The sequence below is a fragment of the Petromyzon marinus genome, chromosome 57, assembly GCF_048934315.1.
Source record: "Petromyzon marinus isolate PM22_M1 ecotype Great Lakes invasive population chromosome 57, UKy_Petmar_22M1.pri1.0, whole genome shotgun sequence".
In the NCBI taxonomy this organism is placed as follows: Eukaryota; Metazoa; Chordata; class Hyperoartia; order Petromyzontiformes; family Petromyzontidae; genus Petromyzon; species Petromyzon marinus.
The window spans coordinates 2,352,702-2,378,070 of NC_133723.1; the positions used below are offsets into that span (position 1 = coordinate 2,352,702).

Genomic DNA, 25,369 nt, shown 5'->3' on the forward strand with positions numbered 1-25,369 from the left:
TTTGTATTTGTACAGCAGTTTTTTTTACGTCGATAAAAGCGTTTGAGGGTAAGTCGGATTGTGGTGATGACCAACTGGGAACTATCCGTGTTGGCAGTTGTTTCACTGCGCTTCACGCTGGTTTCCGTCGCTGCGGTGGCCACGCTGTCAGGCAGAGCCCCTGCAGTCTGCAGAACTGACCTACTGGAATCACAGGACCTAATGGCAGACCACCCCAGTTAATACTGCGGTGAGGATTGACCATAAGTCTACTTCAAGAGTGGATGTTAAATATCCCATGTCAATCGAAGGAAGAGTAGGCCCCTTTTGTGCCGGCGTCACACAAGGGCCGTCTGGAACGGTCTTCCGATATTACGGAAGCCACTGGAGCTGCGCACTTTCAAATCTAGACGGGAAACTAACATAGCCAACCGATTAGCACGGTTGGCTATGTACGGTGCGAAAGAAGTTTAACATACGTACAGACAACACACTCGCTAAATCACTAATTCATCCACCCTCTCACTCGCCACACTGCAGGTCACCTCACTTCCCTCCCATCGTGTCTCTCCAACTCTCGTACAACAACTTCGCTCAGTCAAAAATTCAACATTACATGCCGGCATCACGGTACACGCTTGAAAACTGCTGGATCCTGTCGGGCGTCCGTGGGTGGAAACGTGGCGGTGGAGAGGGCGTGAACAGTGCTGCTCCACCAACGGTGAGGGGGGCGGGGCGTATATATCGGCTTATAACGGGGGCGGTGCTGCCGCACGCACACGTGTTCGCTACATCGCTCTTGAAGAGGATGTCTCAAGCGGCGCCGAGGAGGAATCACGTGGTGAGGAGCTGGCACCAACAAATTATGCAAGCATAACACAGAATTTTTTTTGGGTGCGATCGTGTAAACCCGCCCCCACCCGACACAGCCAATTAGTAAGGTTTGTCACGTAAACAGAACATGCCAATTCGTTACTAGTAAGTACAGCAAAGCCACAACATTTACAATCTGAGTACGACGTTTCGCCAGTAATTACAACTGACGAAGTGTCGTACCCGGTGTAATGTTGTGGCTTTGCTCTCCAACACACCGGTGTGAATTGGCAACGTTCTGTTTACGTGACAACCCTTACTAGTTGGCTGTTGTGTGGTGGCGGGCTTGACACATTTATGCGATCTAACGAAAGCCTACGTGTCAAATTACGCAAGCGCTGTTATATTGAGGTGTTATCGACCAATCAAAGTTTTATACGTGGGAGGAAACGGGAGCACATCTGGAGAAGACCCACATGCATGCGAGGGGGGAAATACTATCCCAATACAGACGGCAGGTGTAGTCCACATTTTTACTGTATCGCCATTCGGCGAGCCATGGTACGGGCTCCTCGACGCCTACCATGACTCTTGCCTCCACAATGCCATATTCCAGCCCACGTGCAGCATAGCAAAGATCATCTCTCCGCATATGAATACACGTGGTTTAGTCCATCAGCATATTGGCTTGGCTTTCTGGACCAACATGATCAAGCAGCACCAGTTCAAGCAAGGGTTTTCATCGGCAGCCGATTGGCTGGGGTGTAGCGGGTGAGCGATGCCGTCATCCCTAGCAACCACTGTAGTGCGTCCACCTTTGGCAATCTCGCCGGAACGTGGCACAGATACTGAGCCATGGCGAATCGCTGCCAGGGAGGAGGGGCACCCCTTGCTGAGGAGATGGTTACGGTTGAGGGATTATCCCCGTGAAACGGGTTCTGCCATCCTTAAGAGATGCCACACGCAGGTTAGAGCCCAGGTCGGCAGGTCCCGAGGACGCAGCCCTGTTCACGGCCGAGGCGCCAACCTCTCTCGGGCAAAGCCGACGGGGGTTGCTCTCGGAAAGCCGGTCGGAGGAGAAGACGTCACACCGCACGCGTCATCACCGCACGCGCGCGCGTCATCGCCGCAGCAGCTTGTGTGTTTTTTTTATTTAAATGACACCGAGTACAGCTTCTGGGTAAAACACAATGCAACCTCGACCTCCTCGCGCCGCCTGTCTCATAACAATAATAATAATAAGGAATAAATATGATTATTAAATATACAAAAAAAAACATTTCTCATGTACACGCCGCAACTTTGGGTTAAATGTAGTGGAGGAGAACGCAGAGGGCAGGATGCATGCGCGCTCGCGCGAAGGGGGGACAGCAGGCACGGGGTGTGGGAGGGGGGTTAGAGAGACACACAGAGATGGGAGAGAGAGCGACGTGAAGAGGAAGAATGGGAGCGAGTGAACGATGGGGGAGAGGCGGGGGAGCCGTGCGGGGAGACGGGAAGAGAGTGGCGAGCAGGAGGGGAACTATTCGGAGAAATGGAGAGGGGCAACGATTCGGGAGAAATAGGGAGTCTGGAAGAGAGGTCGGAGAGACGGGGGGACACGGGGAGGGGAGAGTGGGCGGGCGAGCAGGAGGGAGGGCCTCCTATATACACGGACACACACACACACCGCCTCTGGGCGGCGCCACGGCCACCGCATAGGCGTTTGGTTTAAATCTGCCTTCGTTTTCCTATTTACAGTTCAATTTCAAATTTTTTGTGCAAAATATACTCTCTGTACAGTTTCACCGTCGCGCCCTGGGGACAGAAAAACAACGACGGACGCCCAAGTCTCAACACGCGCCCCCCCCCGCTCCTCGCTCGCTCCACCAGGGCCCCCCCCGCTCGCTCGCTCCACTAGGGCCCCCCCCCGCTCGCTCCACTAGGGCCCCCCCCCGCTCGCTCCACTAGGGCCCCCCCCGCTCGCTCGCTCCACTAGGGGCCCCCCCGCTCGCTCGCTCCACTAGGGGCCCCCCCGCTCGCTCCACTAGGGGCCCCCCCGCTCGCTCCACTAGGGGCCCCCCCGCTCCTCGCTCGCTCCACCAGGGCCCCCCCCCCCGCTCGCTCCACCAGGGGCCCCCCCCCCGCTCGCTCGCTCCACCAGGGGCCCCCCCGCTCGCTCCACCAGGGCCCCCCCCCCCCCCGCTCGCTCACTCCACCAGGGCCCCCCCCCCGCTCGCTCCACCAGGGGTCCCCCCGCTCCTCGCTCGCTCCACCAGGGCCCCCCCCCCGCTCGCTCCACCAGGGGCCCCCCCGCTCGCTCCACCAGGGCCCCCCCCCGCTCGCTCCACCAGGGCCCCCCCCGGTCGCTCACTCGCTCCACCAGGGCCCCTCCGGTCGCTCGCTCCACCAGGGCCCCCCCCCGCTCGCTCGCTCCACCAGGGGCCCCGCTCGCTCCACCAGGGCCCCCCCCCGCTCGCTCGCTCCACCAGGGGCCCCCCCCGCTCGCTCCACCAGGGGCCCCCCCCCGCTCGCTTGCTCCACCAGGGCCCCCCCCCGCTCGCTCCACCAGGGGCCCCCCCCCCGCCGCTCGCTCACTCCACCAGGGTCCCCCCTGCTCGCTCGCTCCACCAGGGCCCCCCCCGCTCGCTTACTCCACCAGGGGCCCCCCTGCTCGCTCCACCTGGGCCCCCCCCACCAGAGCCCCCCCCCGCCCGCTCACTCGCTCCACCAGGGGCCCCCTGGCCCGCTCGCTCCGCCAGGGACCTCCCCGGTCGCTCACTCCACCAGGGCCCCGGTCGCTCGCTCCAACAGGGCCCCGCTCGCTACAACCAGGGCCCCGCTCGCTCCACCGGGGCCCCGCTCGCTCCACCAGGGCCCCGCTCGCTCCACCGGGGCCCCGCTCGCTCCACCGGGGCCCCGCTCGCTCCACCAGGGCCCCGCTTACTCCACCGGGGTCCCGCTCGCTCGCTCCACCAGGGGCCCCCTGCTCGCTTTACCCAGGTGTGGGGCCCACACAATAATACACGACTTGCACGGCCACACCGAGCGACGTAAAGTGACTGAGTAGACTTCCCCTCCCCCCCGCGCGCGCCTCAGTCGTCCAGGGAGACCATGTCGTCCACACACAGCCCCAGGCCGGCCGCCACCGCCGCGCCGTTCGCCAGACCAAAGTGCTGCACACGGCGCTGATGCTGCTGGTGCTGCTGGTGCTGATGATGCTGCTGCTGGTGATGCTGCTGCTGGTGATGCTGCTGCTGCTGCTGGTGGTGGTGCTGGAGGTGCTGGTGTTGCCGCGCCGCATCGCTGGACAGGAGCGAGTCGCGCAGGCCGTTGCTGGCGAGGAGCAGCGAATCGTGGAGCCCGTTGTTGCCGCCGCCGCCGATGAGTGAATCGCGAAGCTCGCTGCTGGACAGCATCAGCGAATCGTGGAGCCCGTTGTTGCCGCCCCCGCCGCCGGAGCCCCGGCCGATCAGCGAATCCCGCAGTCCGTTGCTGGCCAGCATTAGCGAATCGCGGAGGCCGTTGCTGCCGCCGCCACTCCTGCTGCCGCCACTGCCACCGCCGCCCAAGGGATCCCGCAGCCCGTTGCTGTTGATGTTGGACATGGAGGGCTGCTGCTGCTGGCGGTGGTGGCGGTTGTGGTGGTGGTGGTGCAGGTCCCTCTGGGCGCTGCGGTGCGGTGACACGAGCCCCATGAGCCCCCCCGTGGTGCCGGCGGTTGCCGAGAGGGAGAGCGCGCCGGGGTTGGCGAGCGCGTCCGTGACGGTACCGGCGGCGGCGTACAGCCCCGTGGCGCCGGCGTACGGGTAGAAGTGGGCCGCGGCCGCAGCGGCGGCGGCGGCCGCCGCTGCGGTCGCCGCGGCCGTGGCGCTCAAACCCGGCGACTGGCTCAGCGCCGGGCTGTCGGCGGCCCGTCCGGCCGCGCCGCCGCCGCCGCCGCAACCGGCGATGGCGCCCAAACCCAACCCCATGCCCAGCGAGGGGCTGTAGTGCTGCAGAGAGGCATGGCACAAGGCCTGGGCGTCAGGACCACCAGCCGCACCACCAGCAGCACCACCACAGCAACATGGAGAGGCGGTGGTGAGAGGGAGGGGAGGGAGGGGAGGGAGAATGAGTGAGCGAGCGAGTGAATGAGTGAGTAAGTGATTGTGGCTGTGAGAGCGTGCAAATGAGGGAGCAAATGAGTGAATCTAACTGAACGAGAGCAAATTCATGAGTTGATGGGTGTGCGAGCGAATAAAAGTGATTGTGAGTGACTGACAATAACGGGAGTGAATGAGAGTGAATAAGAGCGAATTATTGAGAGCGTATGAATGAGTAAATGGGCGGACAAGTGATTGTGACCAACTGAAACTTATTATAAATGACTGACTAAAGAGGAGTGGGATGAGCGAGTGAATGAGAGCGAGTGATCGACTGCCAGCGTGTGTACCCCACCTGGAAGTCGCTCTGTAAGAGCGAGAAGAGATCCAGGCCTGTTTCCACATCATCGCAAAAACACATAAACACAGACACCACACACACACACACACGTCACACACGTCACACACGTCACACACACAGCGAGCGCGTCAGCCTCTCCTGCACACCGCACGGCCGGCTCGCACAGTGCGCCGAGAGAGTTCCACAGCCGAGTGCTGCGAGTGAGTGTTACGGGTGAGTGTCGGGAGTGAGTGTTGTGAGTGTTACGGGTGAGTGTTGTGAGTGAGAGTTACCGGTGAGTGTTGTGAGCGAGTGTTACGGGTGAGTGTTACGGGTGAGTGTTGTGAGTGTTACGGGTGAGTGTTGTGAGTGAGTGTTACGGGTGAGTGTTGTGAGTGAGTGTTACGGGTGAGTGTCGGGAGTGAGTGTTGTGAGTGAGAGTTACGGGTGAGTGTTGTGAGCGAGTGTTACGGGTGAGTGTTACGGGTGAGTGTTGTGAGTGTTACGGGTGAGTGTTGTGAGTGAGTGTTGCGGGTGAGTGTTGTGAGTGAGTGTTGCGGGTGAGTGTTGTGAGTGAGTGTTGCGGGTGAGTTTTATAGGTGAGTGTTACGGGTGAGTGTTACGGGTGAGTGTTGTGAGTGTTGCGGGTGAGTGTTGTGAGTGAGTGTTACGGGTGAGTGTTGTGAGTGAGTGTTGCGGGTGAGTGTTATGGGCGAGTGTTACGGGTGAGTGTTATGGGTGAGTGTTGTGAGTGAGTGTTACGGGTGAGTGTTATGGCTGAGTGTTACGGGTGCGTGTTGTGAGTTACGGGTGAGTGTTATAGGTGAATATTGTGAGTGAGTGTTACGGGCGAGTGCTGTGAGTGAGTGTTACGGGTGAGCGTTGTGACTGTTGCTAGTGAGTGTTACGGGTGAGCGTTGTGACTGTTGCTAGTGAGTGTTACGGGTGAGTTACGGGTGAGTGTTGCGAGTGTTATGGGTGCGTGCTGCGAGTATTAGGGGTGAGTGTTGTGATTGAGTGTTACAGGTGAGTGCGTGTTACATGTGAGTGCGTGTTACAGGTGAGTGCGTGTTACAGGTGAGTGCGTGTTACAGGTGAGTGCGTGTTACAGGTGAGTGCGTGTTACAGGTGAGTGTTACAGGTTAGTGAGTGTTACAGGTTAGTGAGTGTTACAGGTTAGTGAGTGTTACCTGAGCTCGGTGTCTCTGTGTCCGTGTGCATGCGTGGAGGGGGGGGCACGGGCTTGAGGAGGGGGGGCGGGGGGGGCGAGGAGTCGGTCAGCGCCTCCCTCTTGATCCGCGGGCGCCCAAAGTAGAGCGCTGCGCAGACAGAGACACGAGTGGGTAACACGACACACGTGATACACACAACGCACAGCGCTGCGCAGACAGAGACACGAGTGGGCAACACATCACACGCGATACAACGCACGGTAGAGACACGAGTGGGCAACATGACACACGCGATACACACAGAGCGCTGCGCAGACAGAGACACGAGTAGGTAACATGACACACGCGATACAACGCACGGTAGAGACACGAGTGAGCAACATGACACACGTGATACACACAACGCACGGCAGTGTTGCCCAGAGACACGAGTGGGTAACACGACACACGCGATACATGACACGCAAACACCATGTTCCCTGCACTAACACATGAAGGCCCGCTCACACAACAACAACAGACACACTCGGTTACACAAACACCGTGAGCCCGTGAGCGGTTGGCATACAGGCCCGGTGCCACAGCGTGGTAGAGGGGAGGGTAGTCGAGTGTGAGTGGGTGGGTAGGTAGGTGAGTGGGCGAGTGACTCACCCTGCAGGTCCGGTGCCACAGCGTGGTAGGGGGTAGTCAAGTGTGAGTGGGTGAGTAGGTAGGTGAGTGGGTGAGTAGGTAGGTGAGTGGGCGAGTGACTCACCCTGCAGGTCCGGTGCCACAGCGTGGTAGGGGGGAGGGGGTAGTCGAGCGTGAGTGGGTGGGTAGGTGAGTGGGTGAGTGACTCACCCTGCAGGTCCGGTGGGACAGCGTGGTAGAGGGGAGGGTAGTCTTGCGGAGAGACACACAGGAAGCTGGAGTCGAGAGGAGCCGGACTGCGGCTGGAGCCCAGCGAATGAAGTGAGCTCAGCGCTCTGACCACACACATACAAGGAAAGATAAAGATATAAAATGTAGCCTCAACAGACTTGGGAACAAGTGCTGTTAGTGAGGCGCTATGGAGGCTGGCGTGGCAGATCTATTAGGTAGCGGTGTGGCCAGGACAACGCCCAGTCACATTTGTCTCCCTCGTGCTGATGTTTACACACCACAGCAGGGGAGGGGCGGTAGTGGAGGGGAGGTAGTGGAGGGGCGGTAGTGGAGGGGAGGTAGTGGAGGGGAGGTAGTGGAGGGATGGTAAGGGAAGGGTGGTAGTGGAGGGACGGTAGTGGTAAGGTGGTAGGGGAGGAGCGGTAGTGGAGGGGCGGTAGTGCATACCCGGCCTTGCTGGGTGCGGACAGTCGTGGTCGTTTCGAGCGGCGCCCACCCTCTCGGCCACCCCCCTCCTCATCCTCGTCTGAAGAGGGGTCAAGGGTCAGGTCGATGACCTCCGAACTGGCACCTGCGCCGTCTTCCGAGGCAGCGTCATCTCCCCCGGCGACCGTGGGCTTGTCGGCCTGGCCTGGGGGAGGCCAGCGGAGACAAACGCCGGTTACACGAGAGAAAGACTGCAACTCCCACCGTTGCTTGCCGAGCTGACCGAGTGAGCAATCCTCTCCGTGTGTACGTGAATGTGCGCGTGTGAATATGCGTGAAGTCTCCACGCAGGAGATCTCGGCGTGTGCGAGCGTGAGGAGCGGTAGTGTAGCGGTTAGCGGCGCTGCGCTACGAACCCGGCGACCCGGGTTCCATTCCCGCTCACGGCCACCTACACCATGATCTGAACCTTGTCCTGGGCCTCCCCTAGGTCGACTCAGCCTCAAACGAGTACCTGGTGCGATTAATAAATATTCGCCACAAGGCGGCCGGGCGTGGTGCTGCCCACCCACCCCCCCGTGCGCCGCTACTCGCAAACAGCATGTGCCCCGGTGGCCTGTGTGGGCTACACGGGGGAGGCGTGTGCGCTCACGCCACCTGCTCTGTCGGTGCGTGTGTGCGCACGTTCCTCGCGGCCGTGCGGAGCGGGGACCCAGGAGCCGTCGGGTCCAAACTCCACCTCCTCCACCTCGTCGCACTCCGACAGGATCCCCACAAACAGCCTGCATGGGACAAACGGGGACAAAGGGAGACACACAGACACACACGGAGACACACGGGGACACACGGGGACACATTGGGAACAGATGGGGACAAAGAGACACACTGAGACCAGGCATGTGACACATGGCATGCAGCGTGGCAATGCAGTGGTAATACTTGTACCTCAAATCAAGAAGGACAGATGTTCGATTCCAGACTCAAGTGCCTTTGTGTGTGGAGTTTGTATGTGTTAGTTGGTTTCTGTGTGTGTGGCCTGGCGCCCTCGTGTGTGTGTACGTACGTGTGTGTGTTGGTGGGGAGCGGTAAGTGCAGCAGTTAACGCGATTCGCTCCGAGCCCGGCGACCCGAGTTTGAGTCCCGCTCAAGCCCAAACACCAGTCACAATTACTTGAACCAGTCTTGGGTCGACTCAACCTCAAATGAGTACTGTACCAGGTGCGGTGTGTAAACTTCGCCACTGGGGAGACAAAGACGGCCAGGTGTGGTTCTGGCCACCCACCCGCTCGTGTGCCGTGCCGGCCTTCAGAGGTGCTCGCTAACAGCACTTGCCCCAACAGTCTGTTAAGGCTATATGGGGGATCTTTGTCTTTTTTGTGTGTGTGTGTACGTGTGTGTACGTGTGTGTTTGGTGGCGATGCCGACCCGTCGATGAGCAGGCTGAGATAGGGCGCCGCCTTGTCGCACACGGGGCAGACCCACGTCGGCTTCTTCTCGTTCATGGCGATGAACAATGCGGCGTCGAAGCACTGCAGGTGCGAGCAGGAGCGCGCCCGGCACGGCACGCTCATCCGCATCTTCCCCAGCTGGGAGGGGGGGGGGGGTGGGCGAGGTTGCCAATCCTTAACTCGCTCAGTCACTTATTCACTCACCTTTTCGGTCACTCATATACACTGTCATTCGCTCCTGCAGTCACTCATTGACTTATCCGCATCTTCCCCAACTGGAATGAACACACGCGAATTCATGATACGCTCAGTCAATCCCTCATTCATGCATTCGTACAATAATTCACTCAATCATTAATTCACACACCTAAATCACGTGCGGTAAGCTCCACCGCATATCGCCGGGCGAAAAGTCACGCGCGGATCCTCGATTCGTTTGCGTGTTAGCATCCTTCTCATCGTTCACTCTCACCGGACACAGCAGGGACACGCGTAGGCTCGTGGTGGCGATGTCGCTGTCAGGGTCCAATCGCAGCTTCTCCATGACTGCTCACGTGCGCGCGCGCACACACACACACACACGCACAAACACGCGTAAACATGTACACGCGCACACACGCACACGTAAACATGTACACGCGCACACGTAAACATGTACACGTGCACACACGCACACGTAAACATGTACACGCGCACACGTAAACATGTACACGCGCACACACGTAAACATGTACACGCGCACACACGCACAGGTAAACATGTACACGCGTGCACACACTTAGACGCGCACACACACACACACACATTACCCCCCGACGCTAATGCACCCCGCACACCGCCACGCACGCTGCTGCCGCACCGCACTCACTGAGCGCACGCGACACGGCCGCCTCCTGGGTCCCCTTGCTCCTCAGTCGCTGCAGCAGCGCAGCCGAGGTCAGGTGGCGCACCAGCGCCAGCGACACGGCGAAGCTCTGTGCGAGGGGTTACGCGGGTGGGGCGGCAAGCACCTCTGTTAGCACGGTTGGCTACGTACGGTGCCGAAGAAGTTCAACATCCATACACGCATGCATACATACATGCGTGCGTGGGTGGTTTGGGGGGGAAGGCTACGCGGGTGTGGGGGAAATGCGGGGGAGGGGGGTCAGGGTCATCGTGCTATACCGCACCGCTGCAGACGCACACGCTCAGCGTCAGTGGGAAGGCATTCGTAAAACCCTCGCCCCTGGGTCCCGACTCGATATTTGTCCAAAGCCAGAGCGGGATTTGCTGCTCGCGTGTGCACCGAGGCATCGGTGCTGCTCGTCGCCTGTTCACAGCAGCGCTGCAGAGCCAGTGGTGGAGATTCCACATTCCTATGGCTTGGGGCGAGTGTATTTTATAGGACAGCCACCGTTACCTTCTCCCCCACGCTAAGTGATGCTCGTTGTATTTGACCCCAGAGGGAGGGATGATGATGAGTCCACTCCCCCCTGAAGCCGTGATCGAGCTCGGAAACTTCCGATCGCAAGCCACTCGCTCTGCCACCGCAGTAGCCACCTCAAGCGCCCCCCCACCCCACCCCATCGCCACCGCTCACCTTTCCGTAGTCGGAGGTCCATACGACGCTCACGTGGTTGTGCGTGGAGGTGGAGAGACGCACGTACGGGGTCACGTTGATTGGTCGACTCGGCCGCTTGGGCTCCGCCCCGTTCTTGCTGGGCGGCAGGTAACCCTGGTGACGGGGGCACGACGCCGCTCGTTAGCGAGGAGCAAAGGCGACCCGAGTGGCTACGGTGATCTGGGGTGCGAGCGTTGAGGGGTGTGATCGGGTGTAATGAACGCATGTGAGCGAGTGACCTTCCCTCTATCCGAAAAAAAGCCGCAATTCCGAGCCACCGCATGCCCAAGCGGCCTCTGTTTGGCCACATCGAGGGGGCTAAACGGGCACAACACAGGCGGGAGAAGAGATGGACTGATATGGAGCTGAGTGGACTTGCCGATGACCGGTACCAGCGGTGTCAAGATCGGCCTCTATGGAGCAGGCTCGTGAAGAACGCTACTGGGCAGTTTGAGGCAATCGCCCTCCAACAACAACGGAGGGTGGAGGAGCGACGCTCAAAGCAACGAGCGGAGCGCTGGGTGGTTAAAATACAGCAAGTTGCCAAAGGCGAGCATAGGTGATACCTGCGTCTGTCCCATGACCTCTTGTCAGCGATCCCCCCAAGTGACGGCCTTAAAGTGCACCTATCCTGGCAAAAGCATTGTGGTAACGTCACCGCCACTCAGCGGCTGTTGTTGTTGTGCAGAGTGAGACTCTGATGGGGCCCAGCGGTGCGGAGTGAGTGTAGAGCAAATGTAGAGTGAGTGTGGAGTGAGTGTGTAGTGAGTGTGGAGTGAGTGTGGAGTGAGTGTGTAGTGAGTGTGGAGTGAGTGTGGAGTGTGCGTTGAGTGAGTGAGCAAGTGTGGAATGTGGAATAAGTACCGGCAGCATGCAGGGCTTCCCGTTGACCTTCACGCACAGGTTGGGAGGGAAGTTATCATCCTGGGCGGTGCCGGAATCAGCCAGGCAAAACCTGCGCCCACAGCCGACAAAAACGCACCGGGCCTCAGCGCAACGCGCACACAGATGCGGCCTCCGCCGCGCCACCGCGAGGACTTGGGGGGCATGACCGGTAGCGCTGCTGAAGCAGTGACCAACGGGGCCACGTGCGTTAGTCACGTGACATCTGGGCTGTGCCGGGTGGTGGTGGAGGTGGTGCACCACAAGAAATGTTTTACTCGCGCGGAGGTCTGACCCGACAAACCAACTGTGCGTCGTCACACTGGTCACAAAAGCCGGCACCACGTGCAGAACTGCTGCGGTGTTGGCGCGATGGCCCCAGTCAGTGGCCGGGTCAGGCCCGACCGCTCACCTGAGCTGCAGCTGCACTGGGAAGTCGCTCTCGTCACCCGGGAAGTAGTCCCTGCGGCGCCGGACAGCGACAACGAGACGGCGATAGCACGTGGGCGTTACACGGCGGGCGACAGCACCGCACTCTCACACTCGCCCACTCCCTCACTCACTCACCAAAAGAAAGATCCCCTCCAGCGGTAGCCCACGCAGAGAGCAGACAGCACCATACTCAGACAAAGATCCCCAGTATAGCCTGAACCGACTTTTAGGGCAAGTGCTGTTAACGATCACCTATGAAGGCCGGCACGGCAAACGAGGGGGTGGGTGGCCAGCCACCACACCCGGCCGCCTTTGTCTCCCTCGTGGGAATGTTTTTACACATCGCACCGGGTACTCAATTGAGGCAGAGTCGACCTAGGGGAGGCCCAGGACCGGTTCAGATAATCGTCACCGGTGTTGGCCGTGAGCGGGGATCGAACTCGGTCGTCGGGTTCGTCGAGCAGCGTAGCGCTAACCACTACACCACCCCTCAGCACTCTCACACACTAAGATCTCCCGTGTGCAGCCTCCAACAGACTGTTTGAGCACAGTGCTTTTAAGCGAGCACCTATGGAGGCCAGCACGGCAGCCCTATTATGAGGTAGGTGGTCAGCACCACACCCGGCGACCTTTGTCTCCCAAGTGGTGATGTTTACACATTGCATCAGGCTGCTTTGGCCTAGGGTAGGCCCAGGACCAGTTCGGATAATCGCCATCACTGCTGTTGGTGGCCGTCGAGTGGGAATCAAACTCTGGTTGCCAGGTGGTTTGTAGCGCAACGCGTTAGCCCCTGCGCCACCGCTCCCCACGGTCGCACTGAGCCATACACTCATGCTTACACAACACTACCCTCAACTCACACCCCAACACCGTCAGACACACACACCCGCACCTGCTGCCACTCAGCATGGAGATGTCCTGGCTGCTGAGTGCGAACGTGAAGTAGGTCTCCTGGTAGCGCTGTCCATTGTTCCCCACTGCAAAACACCGCGCGCTCCGTCTAACTCATTTCTCTCATTCCGTCTCGCTTGTTCTGTCTCACGTGTTACTCTCGTTCCGTCTCTATCGTTCCGTCCCTCTCGTTCCGTCTTTATCGTTCCGTCCCTCTCGTTCCGTCCCTCTCGTTCCGTCCCTCTCGTTCCGTCCCTCTCGTTCCGTCCCTCTCGTTCCGTCCCTCTCGTTCCGTCTCTCTCGTTCCGTCCCTCTCGTTCCGTTTCTCTCGTTCCGTCTCTCTCGTTCCGTCCCTCTCGTTCCGTCTCTCTCGTTCCGTCCCTCTCGTTCCGTCTCTCTCGTTCCGTCCCTCTCGTTCCGTCTCTCTCGTTCCGTCCCTCTCGTTCCGTCCCTCTCGTTCCGTCCCTCTCGTTCCGTCTCTCTCGTTCCGTCCCTCTCGTTCCGTCTCTCTCGTTCCGTCTCTCTCGTTCCGTCCCTCTCGTTCCGTCCCTCTCGTTCCGTCCGTCTCGTTCCGTCCCTCTCGTTCCGTCCCTCTCGTTCCGTCCCTCTCGTTCCGTCCCTCTCGTTCCGTCCGTCTCGTTCCGTCCCTCTCGTTCCGTCTCTCTCGTTCCGTTTCTCTCGTTCCGTTTCTCTCGTTCCGTCTTTATCGTTCCGTCCCTCTCGTTCCGTCCGTCTCGTTCCGTCCCTCTCGTTCCGTCCCTCTCGTTCCGTTTCTCTCGTTCCGTCCCTCTCGTTCCGTCTTTATCGTTCCGTCCCTCTCGTTCCGTCCCTCTCGTTCCGTCCCTCTCGTTCCGTCCCTCTCGTTCCGTCTCTCTCGTTCCGTCTCTCTCGTTCCGTCTCTCTCGTTCCGTCCCTCTCGTTCCGTCCCTCTCGTTCCGTCTCTCTCGTTCCGTTTCTCTCGTTCCGTCTCTCTCGTTCCGTCCCTCTCGTTCCGTCTCTCTCGTTCCGTCTCTCTCGTTCCGTCTCTCTCGTTCCGTCCCTCTCGTTCCGTCTCTCTCGTTCCGTCTCTCTCGTTCCGTCCCTCTCGTTCCGTCTCTCTCGTTCCGTCTCTCTCGTTCCGTCTCTCTCGTTCCGTCCCTCTCGTTCCGTCCCTCTCGTTCCGTTTCTCTCGTTCCGTCTTTATCGTTCCGTCCCTCTCGTTCCGTCCCTCTCGTTCCGTCTCTCTCGTTCCGTCTCTCTCGTTCCGTCTCTCTCGTTCCGTCTCTCTCGTTCCGTCCCTCTCGTTCCGTCCCTCTCGTTCCGTCTCTCTCGTTCCGTTTCTCTCGTTCCGTCTCTCTCGTTCCGTCCCTCTCGTTCCGTCTCTCTCGTTCCGTCCCTCTCGTTCCGTCTCTCTCGTTCCGTCTCTCTCGTTCCGTCTCTCTCGTTCCGTCTCTCTCGTTCCGTCTCTCTCGTTCCGTCTCTCTCGTTCCGTTTCTCTCGTTCCGTCCCTCTCGTTCCGTCCCTCTCGTTCCGTCCCTCTCGTTCCGTCTCTCTCGTTCCGTCTCTCTCGTTCCGTCTCTCTCGTTCCGTCTCTCTCGTTCCGTCCCTCTCGTTCCGTCCCTCTCGTTCCGTCCCTCTCGTTCCGTCTCTCTCGTTCCGTCTCTCTCGTTCCGTCCGTCTCGTTCCGTCTCTCTCGTTCCGTCTCTCTCGTTCCGTCTGTCTCGCTACATAATTGCATACACCCCCACCCCTATCTCCGCCTCTGATCTCGAACCCTCGTGGGGTTCAACAATGATGACGTCATCCTACACTATTTAAGATCGGACACAGGTGGATGGCTTCACTATTCTGGCAAAACGCCCGAAGATTCTGGATGTAATTTCCAGTGAAACGTCGTACTCAAATTCTAAATGTTGTGGATCCACTCTTCAACACACCGGTGGGCTAAAGTAGTGAACTATTTGTCTTTTGTCAACGTGACACATTTTACTGATCGGTCGTGTCGGGTGGTGGAGGGTTGCGACACATTTATAAATAACGCGATCTAACCCAAAAACCTTTCTTCTTTGGTTCTTTCGGTAAAGTCACGTAGAATGAGAATAAAATGATAAATTAATAAAATAACACAATAAAATTTTCACGACCTTTCGGCCACAACACAAGTGGCATTCTTCAGGTGAAAGGAGCAGACCTGTCGGGACGACAGAGCTTCAATCTGTCGTCCCGACAGGTCTGCTCCTTTCACCTGAAGATGGCCACTTGTGTTGTGGCCGAAACGTCGTGAGAATTTTATTGTGTTTTTTTTTAATCAATTTATCATTTTATTCTCATTCTACGTGACTTTACCGAAAGAACCAAAGAAGATGAATCCTTGCAGTCACGAAAGCTTTAAATCGAAACCAAAAACCTTTATTACGAATAATACTGGTCGCGAAAGCCTACGTGTTAAACTGTCTCGTTCCGTCAGTCCCGTTCCGTCTCGCCCGTTCCACTGGTACGAATCTAACATGCGTTTCCAAATCGGGCGGTGACGCAGCCAGGCTGTCACGCGTTTGTCGTTTGTTACATAAGTTTGCCACTTGTTATGGTTTGAATCTGGTGGGCCGGCCCCGTTAGTACTGCTTCGCGGTCAAAGTTAAAGATCCCGCGACATCGTGCGAATTGAGCAGGAGGCTACAGTGGACCGGTGTCACGGTGCACATTTGCCAAATTCGGAAAGTTACACTGCAAATAACTCAAATGGGAAACTCACAGCAGTGCGTTCCCTCACAACGATTGCCCTACAGCGCCATAATGACGGCAGTGCCCGCACCACGTGTACTCAGCAGGTACTGACCCGCTGAGTGCACTTGGTGCGGTGATCTGGACAAAATCCAGACGTAGTACAGAGCACCGATAGCTTGCGGCCTGAAACGAGCCATCGATTCACAGCAACTCCGGACAGTCGAGGGTAGCGTCGCCAATTAATGGCGAAGCAGCGGCTAATACCGCTGCGGTGTTGGCAGTGGCTTGGTCGTGGGGGGGGGGGCGGTCCTCTCCCGACACTCACCGAGGGCCGTGGGGGGCACCAGCTCGTGCAGGACGTCGTAGAAGGGCAGGTGGGCGAGCTGCACGGGCGCCGCCGCCGCCCGCGGGTCGCTCGCCGCGACCGGTTGCGAGGGCGCCGGGGCCGGCGCTGTGCCGTCGGGGGTCTGGGATGCAGCCGGTGCCCGGGCCCTCCCTCCTCCTCTTCCCCCTGCCTGCTGCTGCTGCGACGCGGCTTTGGCGTGGCCCGAGGGCTGCACCGTCGCCGCCGCCGGCGCGGTCGACGAGGAGGAGGGCGGTGGCGCCGGAAGCTTGCGAGGGGGCGGCGGCGCCAGGAGCTCGTGGGGGGTTGGCGCCGGGGCGGAGGCCGCCTCGTAGAGTTGGGAGAGCGCCAGCGCGGCGTGGTACGGGTACTCGGCCACCGCTTGCGCCACGGCGGCGGTCGGCTTGCGCGGGTAGCGGCGCCGGTACAGCTCCTGCACCTGCGCGGAGGAGCCACAGGCAGCGGGGGAGGGGATACACGGACTCACCCTCGCAGCAGTGCGGGAAGCAGTGACTCGCTCGGCACTCTCACAGCACTCGGGAGACCTCGGCGTACAGCGGCAGTCAGGGTGATCGATGATGATCCAGCCACTCGCTCAGTGAACCCCGTTACTCTGCTCGTACTTACTCCTCTGCTTACATATCAGTACAATTGTCACCCCCTATGTCTGTTAAAAGTTTCTGCAACTTAATTTCGTGGCGTGATCGGTCTAAACATCATCTACGCTACGGGGAATTTAACGTTGATTCGTTTTTGGAAATATTTTGATTTCTTGCGAGGTGGGGTCCAGTTGTTTTTGCCCTGTTTTCTATTTTTCAATGCTGTACTTCATATTATTTGTTTTGCTTTTGTAATTTTAGTGACCCAGGTCTCCGTTGCAAATGAGACTCATCCTGGCCACTTGAGTTCTCACCTGGTTACACTAAACAAACTTGAAACTTGAACCCACTCGCTTACTCAATCATCTCAATTACCTACTCACCCACCATCTCACTCACCCACTCATTCATCCACTCAGTCACTCAATCATCCACTCGTTCATTCACATTTGCAAATGAGACCCATCCTTGGTCCCTTGAGTTCTCATCCAGTTAACTTGGGTGAGAACTCAAATTCTTCAGTCAACAAAAACTCTGCAACTCCCTGTCTGGAATAATGAACTCATGGGCACCTTCATGCGAACCGCGGGGCCACAGTCGGCCTGCAGCAGCTGCAGGGCGCGTGTCACCAGCTCGTGCTTGCGCCCGCTCTTGTTCTGCCCTGCGAAGCCCAGCAGCACCTGCAGCTCCGACACCCTGAAGCTCATCACCATCTGCTGCGGGGTGCCACCGCACCGGCCAGCGACCGGTGTCGTCAGTGGGTGGTGGGGAGGGCAGGGCGAGACGCACGCGCAGACACACGCGCACACGTACGCACGCACAACACGGGCACACAGACGCACGGACAGACACGAGCACACATACGTACGCACAGACACGAGCGCACGCATGCACGCAGACACGTGGATGCACACACACATTCACAGATGCACTCGCATACGCACAGATGCACACACATACGCCCAAATGCACATACGCACGGATGCACGCACACGTACAAACGCACAGACATGCACGCACACACCAGCGAGCAGAGCTCAAACCACAGTGACTAAAATCAACGCGACCGCCACACAGACCGGCGCCCGGTACCTTCAAACAGGTGCACAACTTAGTCAGTGTTACCGGTTCCATCGGCAAAATAAATGGTCACCACCATGACGGAGAGATGGCACCATCAGCACCATCGGACATTAGGACAGCACCACCGGCACGATCAGACAGCAACATGAATGCCATAAGACCGTCAGACAGCACAGATAAGTGGACGGCACCATCAATGCCATTCTCAGGGGCGGAGCCACAGTGGGGGCTGGGGGGGGCTTAGCCACCCCTGAAATTTTGGGAAAGTCGGTAATCAGGATAACCGGATATTCGGCTGCTGCAAAATGCTGCAGGCTGCCACCTTGTGCTGCCCTGCAGGCTGCCACCTTGTGCTGCCCTGCAGGCTGCTACCTTGTGCTGCCCTGCAGGCTGCTTGAGCGGCAGCCTTTCGAACTTATTAGCCACATCAGCGGCTCCGACCTATCAATAAACTCCGCGTTCAAATCCAATAAAATTTGTTTTATACATTTGTGGCGCCCATTGGAAAACATTACACACTGAGATATCTCAGAATATTGAAGTCAGCCCCCCCCAAAGTCAAAATCCTGGCTCCGCCCCTGGCCACTCTATTCTATTCTTCCACGTCAAAATATGGTTAGTAGCTGAATGCCAATGTCGAGCGATGAGAGGGACTCAGGAGAGTTCGTGTAGTTTTGCTGTTCCTCCTCCGGTCGAAGGAGCGCAGGCTACAGTGGTTTCCGATATGGTCCGTAGTTTGGGTTGCATGGCCAGTCGCACTATGCCCTTCCTTGTCCTCCTTTTATGAAGGAGATGTGTGCATCGTCGGCCTGTTGACGTTCTCTCATGCGGATGACGGTTACACTAGCGTCTTTGAGACGGAATGTCAAGGCGAGACGGTTGGATGGCGAAACGGACGTCGATATTTCGAATCAATGGCACAGGACAGGCAGACAGCACCAGCAAACAAGCGGACAGCACCATCAATGCTATTAAAATACAGGCAGATGGCCAACCATCAGACAATTGGACAGTCGCAACACGCAGACTGCAGAAGCAGCACCGGAATACAGGGAGCACAAGCAGCACCGTCGGGCACGACCACAGCACCACTGGCACACCGGGCGAGCGGCAGGCGGTGATCATATTTGCGGGGAGCACCACGAGGCAAGTCGGACAGCGACGAGCCGGCACCGAGAGGCCGGCGGGCCACAAAGCACCATCAAAAGCAAGCGGGGGGCAGCAGCAGCAGCAGCAACAAGAGAATCTCACGCGGCACCATCAGCACCACCACGCTGGCGGACAGCACCATCACCATCCCATGCAGTGTATCACCTCGATGGGACACCCCTCCCTCCCATGCAGTACATCTCAGTACAACTTCTCCCCCGCACCCGCGTGGCGCCTGTCTCGTTGCGGCACAGGGTTGAACACAGCAATCAGCCAGAGAGCGGGGCATGAGCAATGCCAGTAATGTGTGGGCGATGCTTGTTGCCCGGCTTTCCAATTAAGTGATTTGCGAGTTAATAGATCAAATTAGAATGTCACGTGATCTTTCAAACAAGCGGCCACCGTGTGAAGCAGTATTGGATCTTCTGTTAGTCAATACAGTCCGCTGTAGTCTATATTAACCAGGGCGGCCTGCACGATTCGAGAGGCGAAACGTCTGCAGCAAGCGGCGAACTCGCTACGGGCCAGGACCACATTCACACCACAGACACGATGGAAAGACAAAGACCCCCTGGTAGCCTAACCAGACTGTGAGGGCAAGGGCTGTTAGCGAGCACATTTAAAGGCCGGCACGGCACACGAGGTGGGTGGCCGCCTTTGTCTCCCTCGTGGCGATGGCTCAACACACCGAACCAGGTACTCATTTTAGGCCCAAGCGACCCAGGAGAGTGGCCCAGGACCGGTTCAGAAAATTGTCACCGGTGTTGGCCACGAGTGGGAATCGAGAACTCGGATCTCCGGGTTCGTAGCGCAGCGCGCTAACCGCTACACCACCACTCCCCACAGTGGTGCAGCTAAAACAGATATACCCCCCCCCCCCCATATAGCCTTAACAGACTGTTAGGCAAAGTCGCCCAGGAACCGCTTAAGATAAATATAATCCGTCAACACTGGTGGTGGTGTGGCCGTGAGCGAGCGGGAATCGAACCCGGTACGGCGGGGGTTCGCAGCACGGCGCGCTTAACCGCTACGCTACGGCACCACCAACACCACGAACACCACCATCACCAACAACCATCTCCACCAACATCGCCAACACCACCACCACCGGCACCGCCATCATCACCAACACCACTGGCACCACCATCACCACCACCACCAACAACAGCACCACCATCACCACCACCACATCACCAACACCACCACCAACAACAACACCACCACCACCATCACCACCAACAACACCACCATCACCACCAACACCACCACCATCATCACCTCCACCAACACCACCATCCCGCGTCTCCAGGAGCGTGAAGCTGGCGGCCCCGCGCCTGGCACGCGGCCAGCACCGCCACCGCCTTGTTTACCCGCGCGCCTTGTTTACCCACACGGCGCGGGGGTGATCGCGGTCAACGAAGAGCCCCGGCCTCTTTGGCGGAAGAAACGCAATCGGCCGAGGGGACATCGCGAGCCAGCGGCGACGATAATAATGTAAACCATTGTGACGAGAACAACGGAGGAGCGCCAGGCCCCCCGTGGCGCGGGGCACCGAGGGCCTCGCCGACACCGACAAGAAACTCCCGTGAGCATCTACCCCCCCCCCACCACCGCGAGAGCGAGGCGGAGCCGGGGCCACAAGGAAGTCCTCACGGGGTTTACGGGGTTTGGGGGGTCCTAGTGGTCACCCTCTTTCTCTAGTTTAAGATCCCCTGGTCTCGGCCAGCACGGCTCTCGGGCTCGCTGGGTTTTGTGATCCCGCGTCTCTGCTTCATGGCGTGCAACTCCGATTCTGCATCCCCGATTCCCTTCATCGCAGTCGAGGGCCTTCGTTCTTGGGTGCCCTAACCTCGGGGTCCCCGTGATTTTGGAAGCCCTCGTCCAAGGAGTCCTCGATGCGGGGGGTCGCTTTATCTCGCGGTTCCTCATTTTTTTGGGTCCCTAATCCCGGAACCTCTGAACCTGGGTCTCGAACCGGGGGTCTCCCCGATCCCGGGATCCCCGTCCCCTTTATATGGGGGTCTCCGATTCCCGGGCCCCCCGATCCCGAGGTCCTGGTCTCCTTATTTCGGGGCCTCTGCTCCCAGGGGGTCCCTGATCCCCTGACTGCTGGGCCCCTGATCCCCCCTGGTCCCCTCACGCCGCCTTCTCCCGGGGCCCGTGTCTCCGCTATTCGAGAGTTGAGGCCGGGCCGCGGGAGTCGCGCGCCGCCTGCCCCCCCCCCCCCCGCAAGCCTTCGCCGCGCAGCCCACGGGCGGGAAGAGGAGGGGGGGAGGGAAGGTCTTAGGGTTCCCCGGGTCCCCGAGCCCTGGGGTCCCCCCGGGGTCCCCCCACTGGGGGTCCCAACTCCGCGTACCTTGAGCTCGGCGCACTCCGCCATCTTCTACATCGCTCTGACGTCCCCGGCGACGACGGCGGCGGGGGGCGGGGCACTTGGCCGCGACGTCACGCGCCCCCCCCTCCACATTCTCTACCCCCCCCCCCCACCAAAGCGCAGAGGCGCGCGCCCCCATTGGTCCTTGATGCGTCACGTGGGGCGCGAAGACACGCGATCCAGCGCGGGCTCGGCGAGTGACGTCGCCGGGCGCGTGCCGTAGGTCTTTGGCGGCCATGTTGGTAAGGGGCGTGGGGGGGAGGCGACACCCGCAAGTCCCTGCGGGGGAGCGGGTGGGGGGGCGCGCTGAGTCGGTCCTCGATGACGTCACCTCACGCCCCTCCCCCCCCGCGCCGCCTCCACTCCCCCGAATCGCGCTCTTGGGGATCCTCCCCACGCAAGATGGCGGTCGGTGGCTCGGAGGGAGCGAGGCGACAGAGGCGCCCCCCCCCACGCACTTCGCCATTAGCGGCAAACGTTCACTCGTCCAGTTAGATGCTGGGGACCAGGCGGGGGGGGGGGTCACGGTGGGGGGGGGGGGTCAGAGGCGTCTAAGGGGGAACTACCTGGAAGGGGCGGTCTCATCTAAGGGGGGTGGGGGGGGGTCACCTCAGCGGGGGCTCTCACCTGAGGGTGGGGGCGGGCTGTCACCTGATGGAGGGGTCTCACGGGGTGGGGGGGGGTCATGTAATTTTAGGGTGTCACTTGAGGGGGGTAACTCACCTGACGGGGGAGAGGGGTTAACTAAGTGGGGGTGCTACCTGAGGGGGGGAGGTCATCTAAGTGGGGGTGCTACCTGGGGGGTCATCTAAGTGGGGGTGCTACCTGAGGGGTCATCTAAGTGGGGGATGCTACTTGAGGGGGGTCAGCTAAGTGGGGGTGTTACCTGGGGGGGGGGTCATCTAAGTGGGGGTGTTACCTGAGGGGTTTACTAAGTGGGGGTGCTACCTGAGGGGGGGTCATCTAAGTGGGGGTGCTACCTGAGGGGTTTACTAAGTGGGGGTGTTACCTGAGGGGGGGTCATCTAAGTGGGGGTGCTACCTGAGGGGTTTACTAAGTGGGGGTGCTACCTGAGGGGGGGTCATCTAAGTGGGGTGCTACCTGAGGGGTCATCTAAGTGGGGGTGCTATCCTGGGGGGTCATCTAAGTGGGGGTGCTACCTGGGGGGTCATCTAAGTGGGGGTGCTACCTGAGGGGGGGTCATCTAAGTGGGGGTGCTACCTGGGGGGTCATCTAAGTGGGGGTGCTATCCTGGGGGGTCATCTAAGTAGGGGTGCTACCTGGGGGGGGGGTCATCTAAGTGGGAGTGCTACCTGGGGGCGGGGGTCACCTAAGTGGGGGTGCTACCTGGGGGGGGTCATCTAAGTGGGGGTGCTACCTGAGGGGTCATCTAAGTGGGGGTGTTACCTGAGGGGTCATCTAAGTGGGGGTGTTACCTGGGGGGTCATCTAAGTGGGGGTGCTACCTGAGGGGTCAGCTAAGTGGGGGTGCTATCCTGGGGGGTCATCTAAGTGGGGGTGCTACCTGGGGGGTCATCTAAGTGGGGGTGCTACCTGAGGGGTCAGCTAAGTGGGGGTGCTATCCTGGGGGGTCATCTAAGTGGGGGTGCTACCTGAGGGGGGGTCATCTAAGTGGGGGTGCTACCTGGGGGGTCATCTAAGTGGGGGTGCTACCTGAGGGGGGTCATCTAAGTGGGGGTGCTACCTGAGGGGTCAGCTAAGTGGGGGTGCTACCTGGGGGGTCATCTAAGTGGGGGTGCTACCTGAGGGTGTTTTATCTATGGAAGGAAACCATTCAGAGCCGGGACGGGAACAAACGCTCACACTCTCATTGACTCTTACACTCCCTCTGCTGTGCAATGGTCAACCTATCTCCATATATATATAAAAGGCAAAATTATGTGTCTGTTCAAAATGTTTAGCGTACTTCCCGACATGCAACAAACTTGAAATTTGCCATGTGGGTACTTTCCAGACTGTACACCATGCAAACATTATAAAAATACACGGGTTTTTTTGTGGGGGGGAGCACTTTTTTGCACGGCAAGTGAGCTGTGACGTCAAATCTGTCACGTGACCCGCGCACGTGGAAGCGTAACGCATTGTAGTGTAGTGGTTAGCGCGCTGTGTATGTGTATCTGTGTGTCTGTGTGTATGTCTGTGTGTGTCCGGCAAAACAACCCCCTACCTCCTCGCGGTGCCGGACGGGCAACTCTGTCGTGGACAGTGCTGTGGGGGGAGATCCAATTTTGATTGGCTCCTCCTCTCATGGCATGTGTCCACCACAGGGGCTAAACGGGGGCTCTGGACGGGTGCGAGGGGCTGGTGACCCCTCCACCTTCAATTAATTACCACGAAACCACGAGTTAAACTTTTAACTCCATCAAAAAAGTAACCTGCAGCGCCACACCTATTACCATCATTAGGTGAAAAAACGGTGATCCAATCTCCGACCCCCAGGAACAGGTTTGCAGATTTGCTGAGCATTTCTGTGAGGTCCTGGGGGAGGGAAAATCCCTCAGCCAGGAAAACATCGTGGCACAAAGTGAGGATGACCCTGCTGAGGCTGCGGTGCCTCAAATATTGGAAGAAGTCACCCCCTGTGAGTGGCTGGCTGAGGTGCCATCTGTTGAGGAAGTACTGAAGGCGATCCGGAGTCTGAGACCAGGAAAGGCAGCGGGCAGAGATGATCTCCCAAGCGAAATGCTGAGGGAGGGTGGCGTTTGTGCACAGACTGCCCTATATGACATCATAACAACGGTCTGGACCACTGGACGGGTTCCGCAGGATTGGAAGGATGCCCTGGTGGTCCCCCTCTTTAAGAAGGGGGACCGCACAGACTGTAACAACTACAGGGGCATCTCACTCCTCAGTGTGTCGGGAAAGGTCCTGGCAAGGATTATTCAGCATTGCCTTGCCAAGCACGCTGAGGAGAGGCTTGCGGAGCCCCAATGCGGTTTCAGGAAAGGGCGGTCCTGCACAGATGCCATATTTTCTGTCCGTCTGCTACAGCAGAGGTGTAGGGAATTCCAACAAGACCTACATCTCTGCTTTATTGACCTGGTCAAGGCCTATGATTCTATCAGTAGGCCTGGGCTCTGGGTCGTTCTTCGTACTTTTGGAGTACCTGACCTTCTGCTCACAATCATTAAGGACATTCATGATGGTGAGCGGGCCCGGGTAAAACTACGTGGCCGGGAGTCGGAGCCATTCCCTGTACACCTTGGGGTGCGACAGGGATGTCCTCTGGCTCCCACATTATTTAACATCTATTTTGACCACGTAGTTCGTGAAGCTTTCAATAGCTGTACCGGGGGAATCTCCATATGGTACAGATATAATGGGAGGCTGATCGATGCCCGGGTGCGGTCAAGGCATGGCTCCCTATTGCTCAACCACGTTATGTATGCTGATGATTTGGTAATAGCTGCTCAGTCAGAGGAGGAGTTGGAGACGCTGCTGCTGAGACTGGAGCGTGCCACTAAGAGGTGGGGCCTTACCATCAGCCCCACCAAAGCTAAGCACCTGCCTGGGTATTTTGTACCATCGGACACTCCACCCCCACAACTCCCAATCGGTGATGGGGCAGTTGTGGAGAGAGTGGAGAGTTTCCCATACCTGGGCAGTGTGCTTATGACTGGCTCCAGTTTAACAGCAGAGGTCTCATTCCGAAGCAGTAGAGCGGCAATATCTTTTAATCGGTTGCGTAACGCTGTGTGAAAGCTACCTGGTCTGTCGCTCCGCACTAAGCTTCAGGTCTTCTCGGCCACGGTCATTCCCTCCCTTCTCTACGCTTGCGAAACGTGGACCCCCCTAATGGAACATCTTCGCCGGTTAGAAACATTTAGGCTGGCCTGCCTACGATCCATCCTGGGTTTAACCAGACTGGATTGTGTGAGGAGCTCACAAATCCTTGAAAGATCTGGGCAAGGTCCCATCGGTGAGCTCCTCCGGCGGGCAAGGCTGCGATGGCTAGGTCATGTAGCCCGCATGCCCAGCCAACGCATGCCGAAACAGCTTTTGTTCGGCCGGATTGAGGGGACTAAGCGGGCGCGGCACGGGCTAGAGAGGAGATGGAGTGATGTGGTACAGGAGGACGTGGAGCTGAGTGGACTTGCCGATGACTGGTACCAGCGGTGTCAAGATCGGCCTCTGTGGAGGAGGCTCGTGAAGGACGCTACTGGGCAGTTGGAGGTAGTCGCCCTCCAACA

The 25,369-nt window shown here is 58.8% G+C and overlaps 2 protein-coding genes across 4 annotated transcripts; both read right to left on the reverse strand.

Moving 5' to 3' along the window:
* Window positions 1-3,457: 3,457 nt before the first annotated feature.
* LOC116955028 (E3 SUMO-protein ligase PIAS3-like) lies at window positions 3,458-21,247 on the reverse strand. 3 transcript variants are annotated; one of them, XM_076052630.1, is made up of 16 exons: window positions 21,142-21,247; window positions 17,126-17,269; window positions 15,937-16,393; window positions 12,910-12,994; window positions 11,998-12,048; window positions 11,568-11,658; window positions 10,683-10,817; window positions 9,972-10,077; window positions 9,576-9,649; window positions 9,081-9,241; window positions 8,313-8,437; window positions 7,677-7,860; window positions 7,209-7,333; window positions 6,387-6,515; window positions 5,212-5,249; window positions 3,458-4,766 (listed from the first exon to the last, which is right to left on the reverse strand). In XM_076052630.1, exons 1-16 carry the CDS (start codon window positions 21,163-21,165, stop codon window positions 3,867-3,869), a joined length of 2,829 nt encoding a protein of 942 aa, XP_075908745.1. In that variant the 5' UTR covers window positions 21,166-21,247; the 3' UTR covers window positions 3,458-3,866. The 3 variants fall into 3 exon arrangements, with proteins under 3 accessions (XP_075908745.1, XP_032831859.2, XP_075908744.1); XM_032975968.2 differs by having other exon boundaries at window positions 3,458-4,790; XM_076052629.1 differs by having other exon boundaries at window positions 3,458-4,790; window positions 17,126-17,266; window positions 21,142-21,218.
* On the reverse strand, window positions 13,001-15,016 carry LOC142905689 (uncharacterized). Its single transcript, XM_076052631.1, has one exon. The coding sequence runs from the start codon at window positions 14,623-14,625 to the stop codon at window positions 13,612-13,614; it is 1,014 nt and encodes a 337-aa protein (XP_075908746.1). The 5' UTR covers window positions 14,626-15,016; the 3' UTR covers window positions 13,001-13,611.
* Window positions 21,248-25,369: the final 4,122 nt, after the last annotated feature.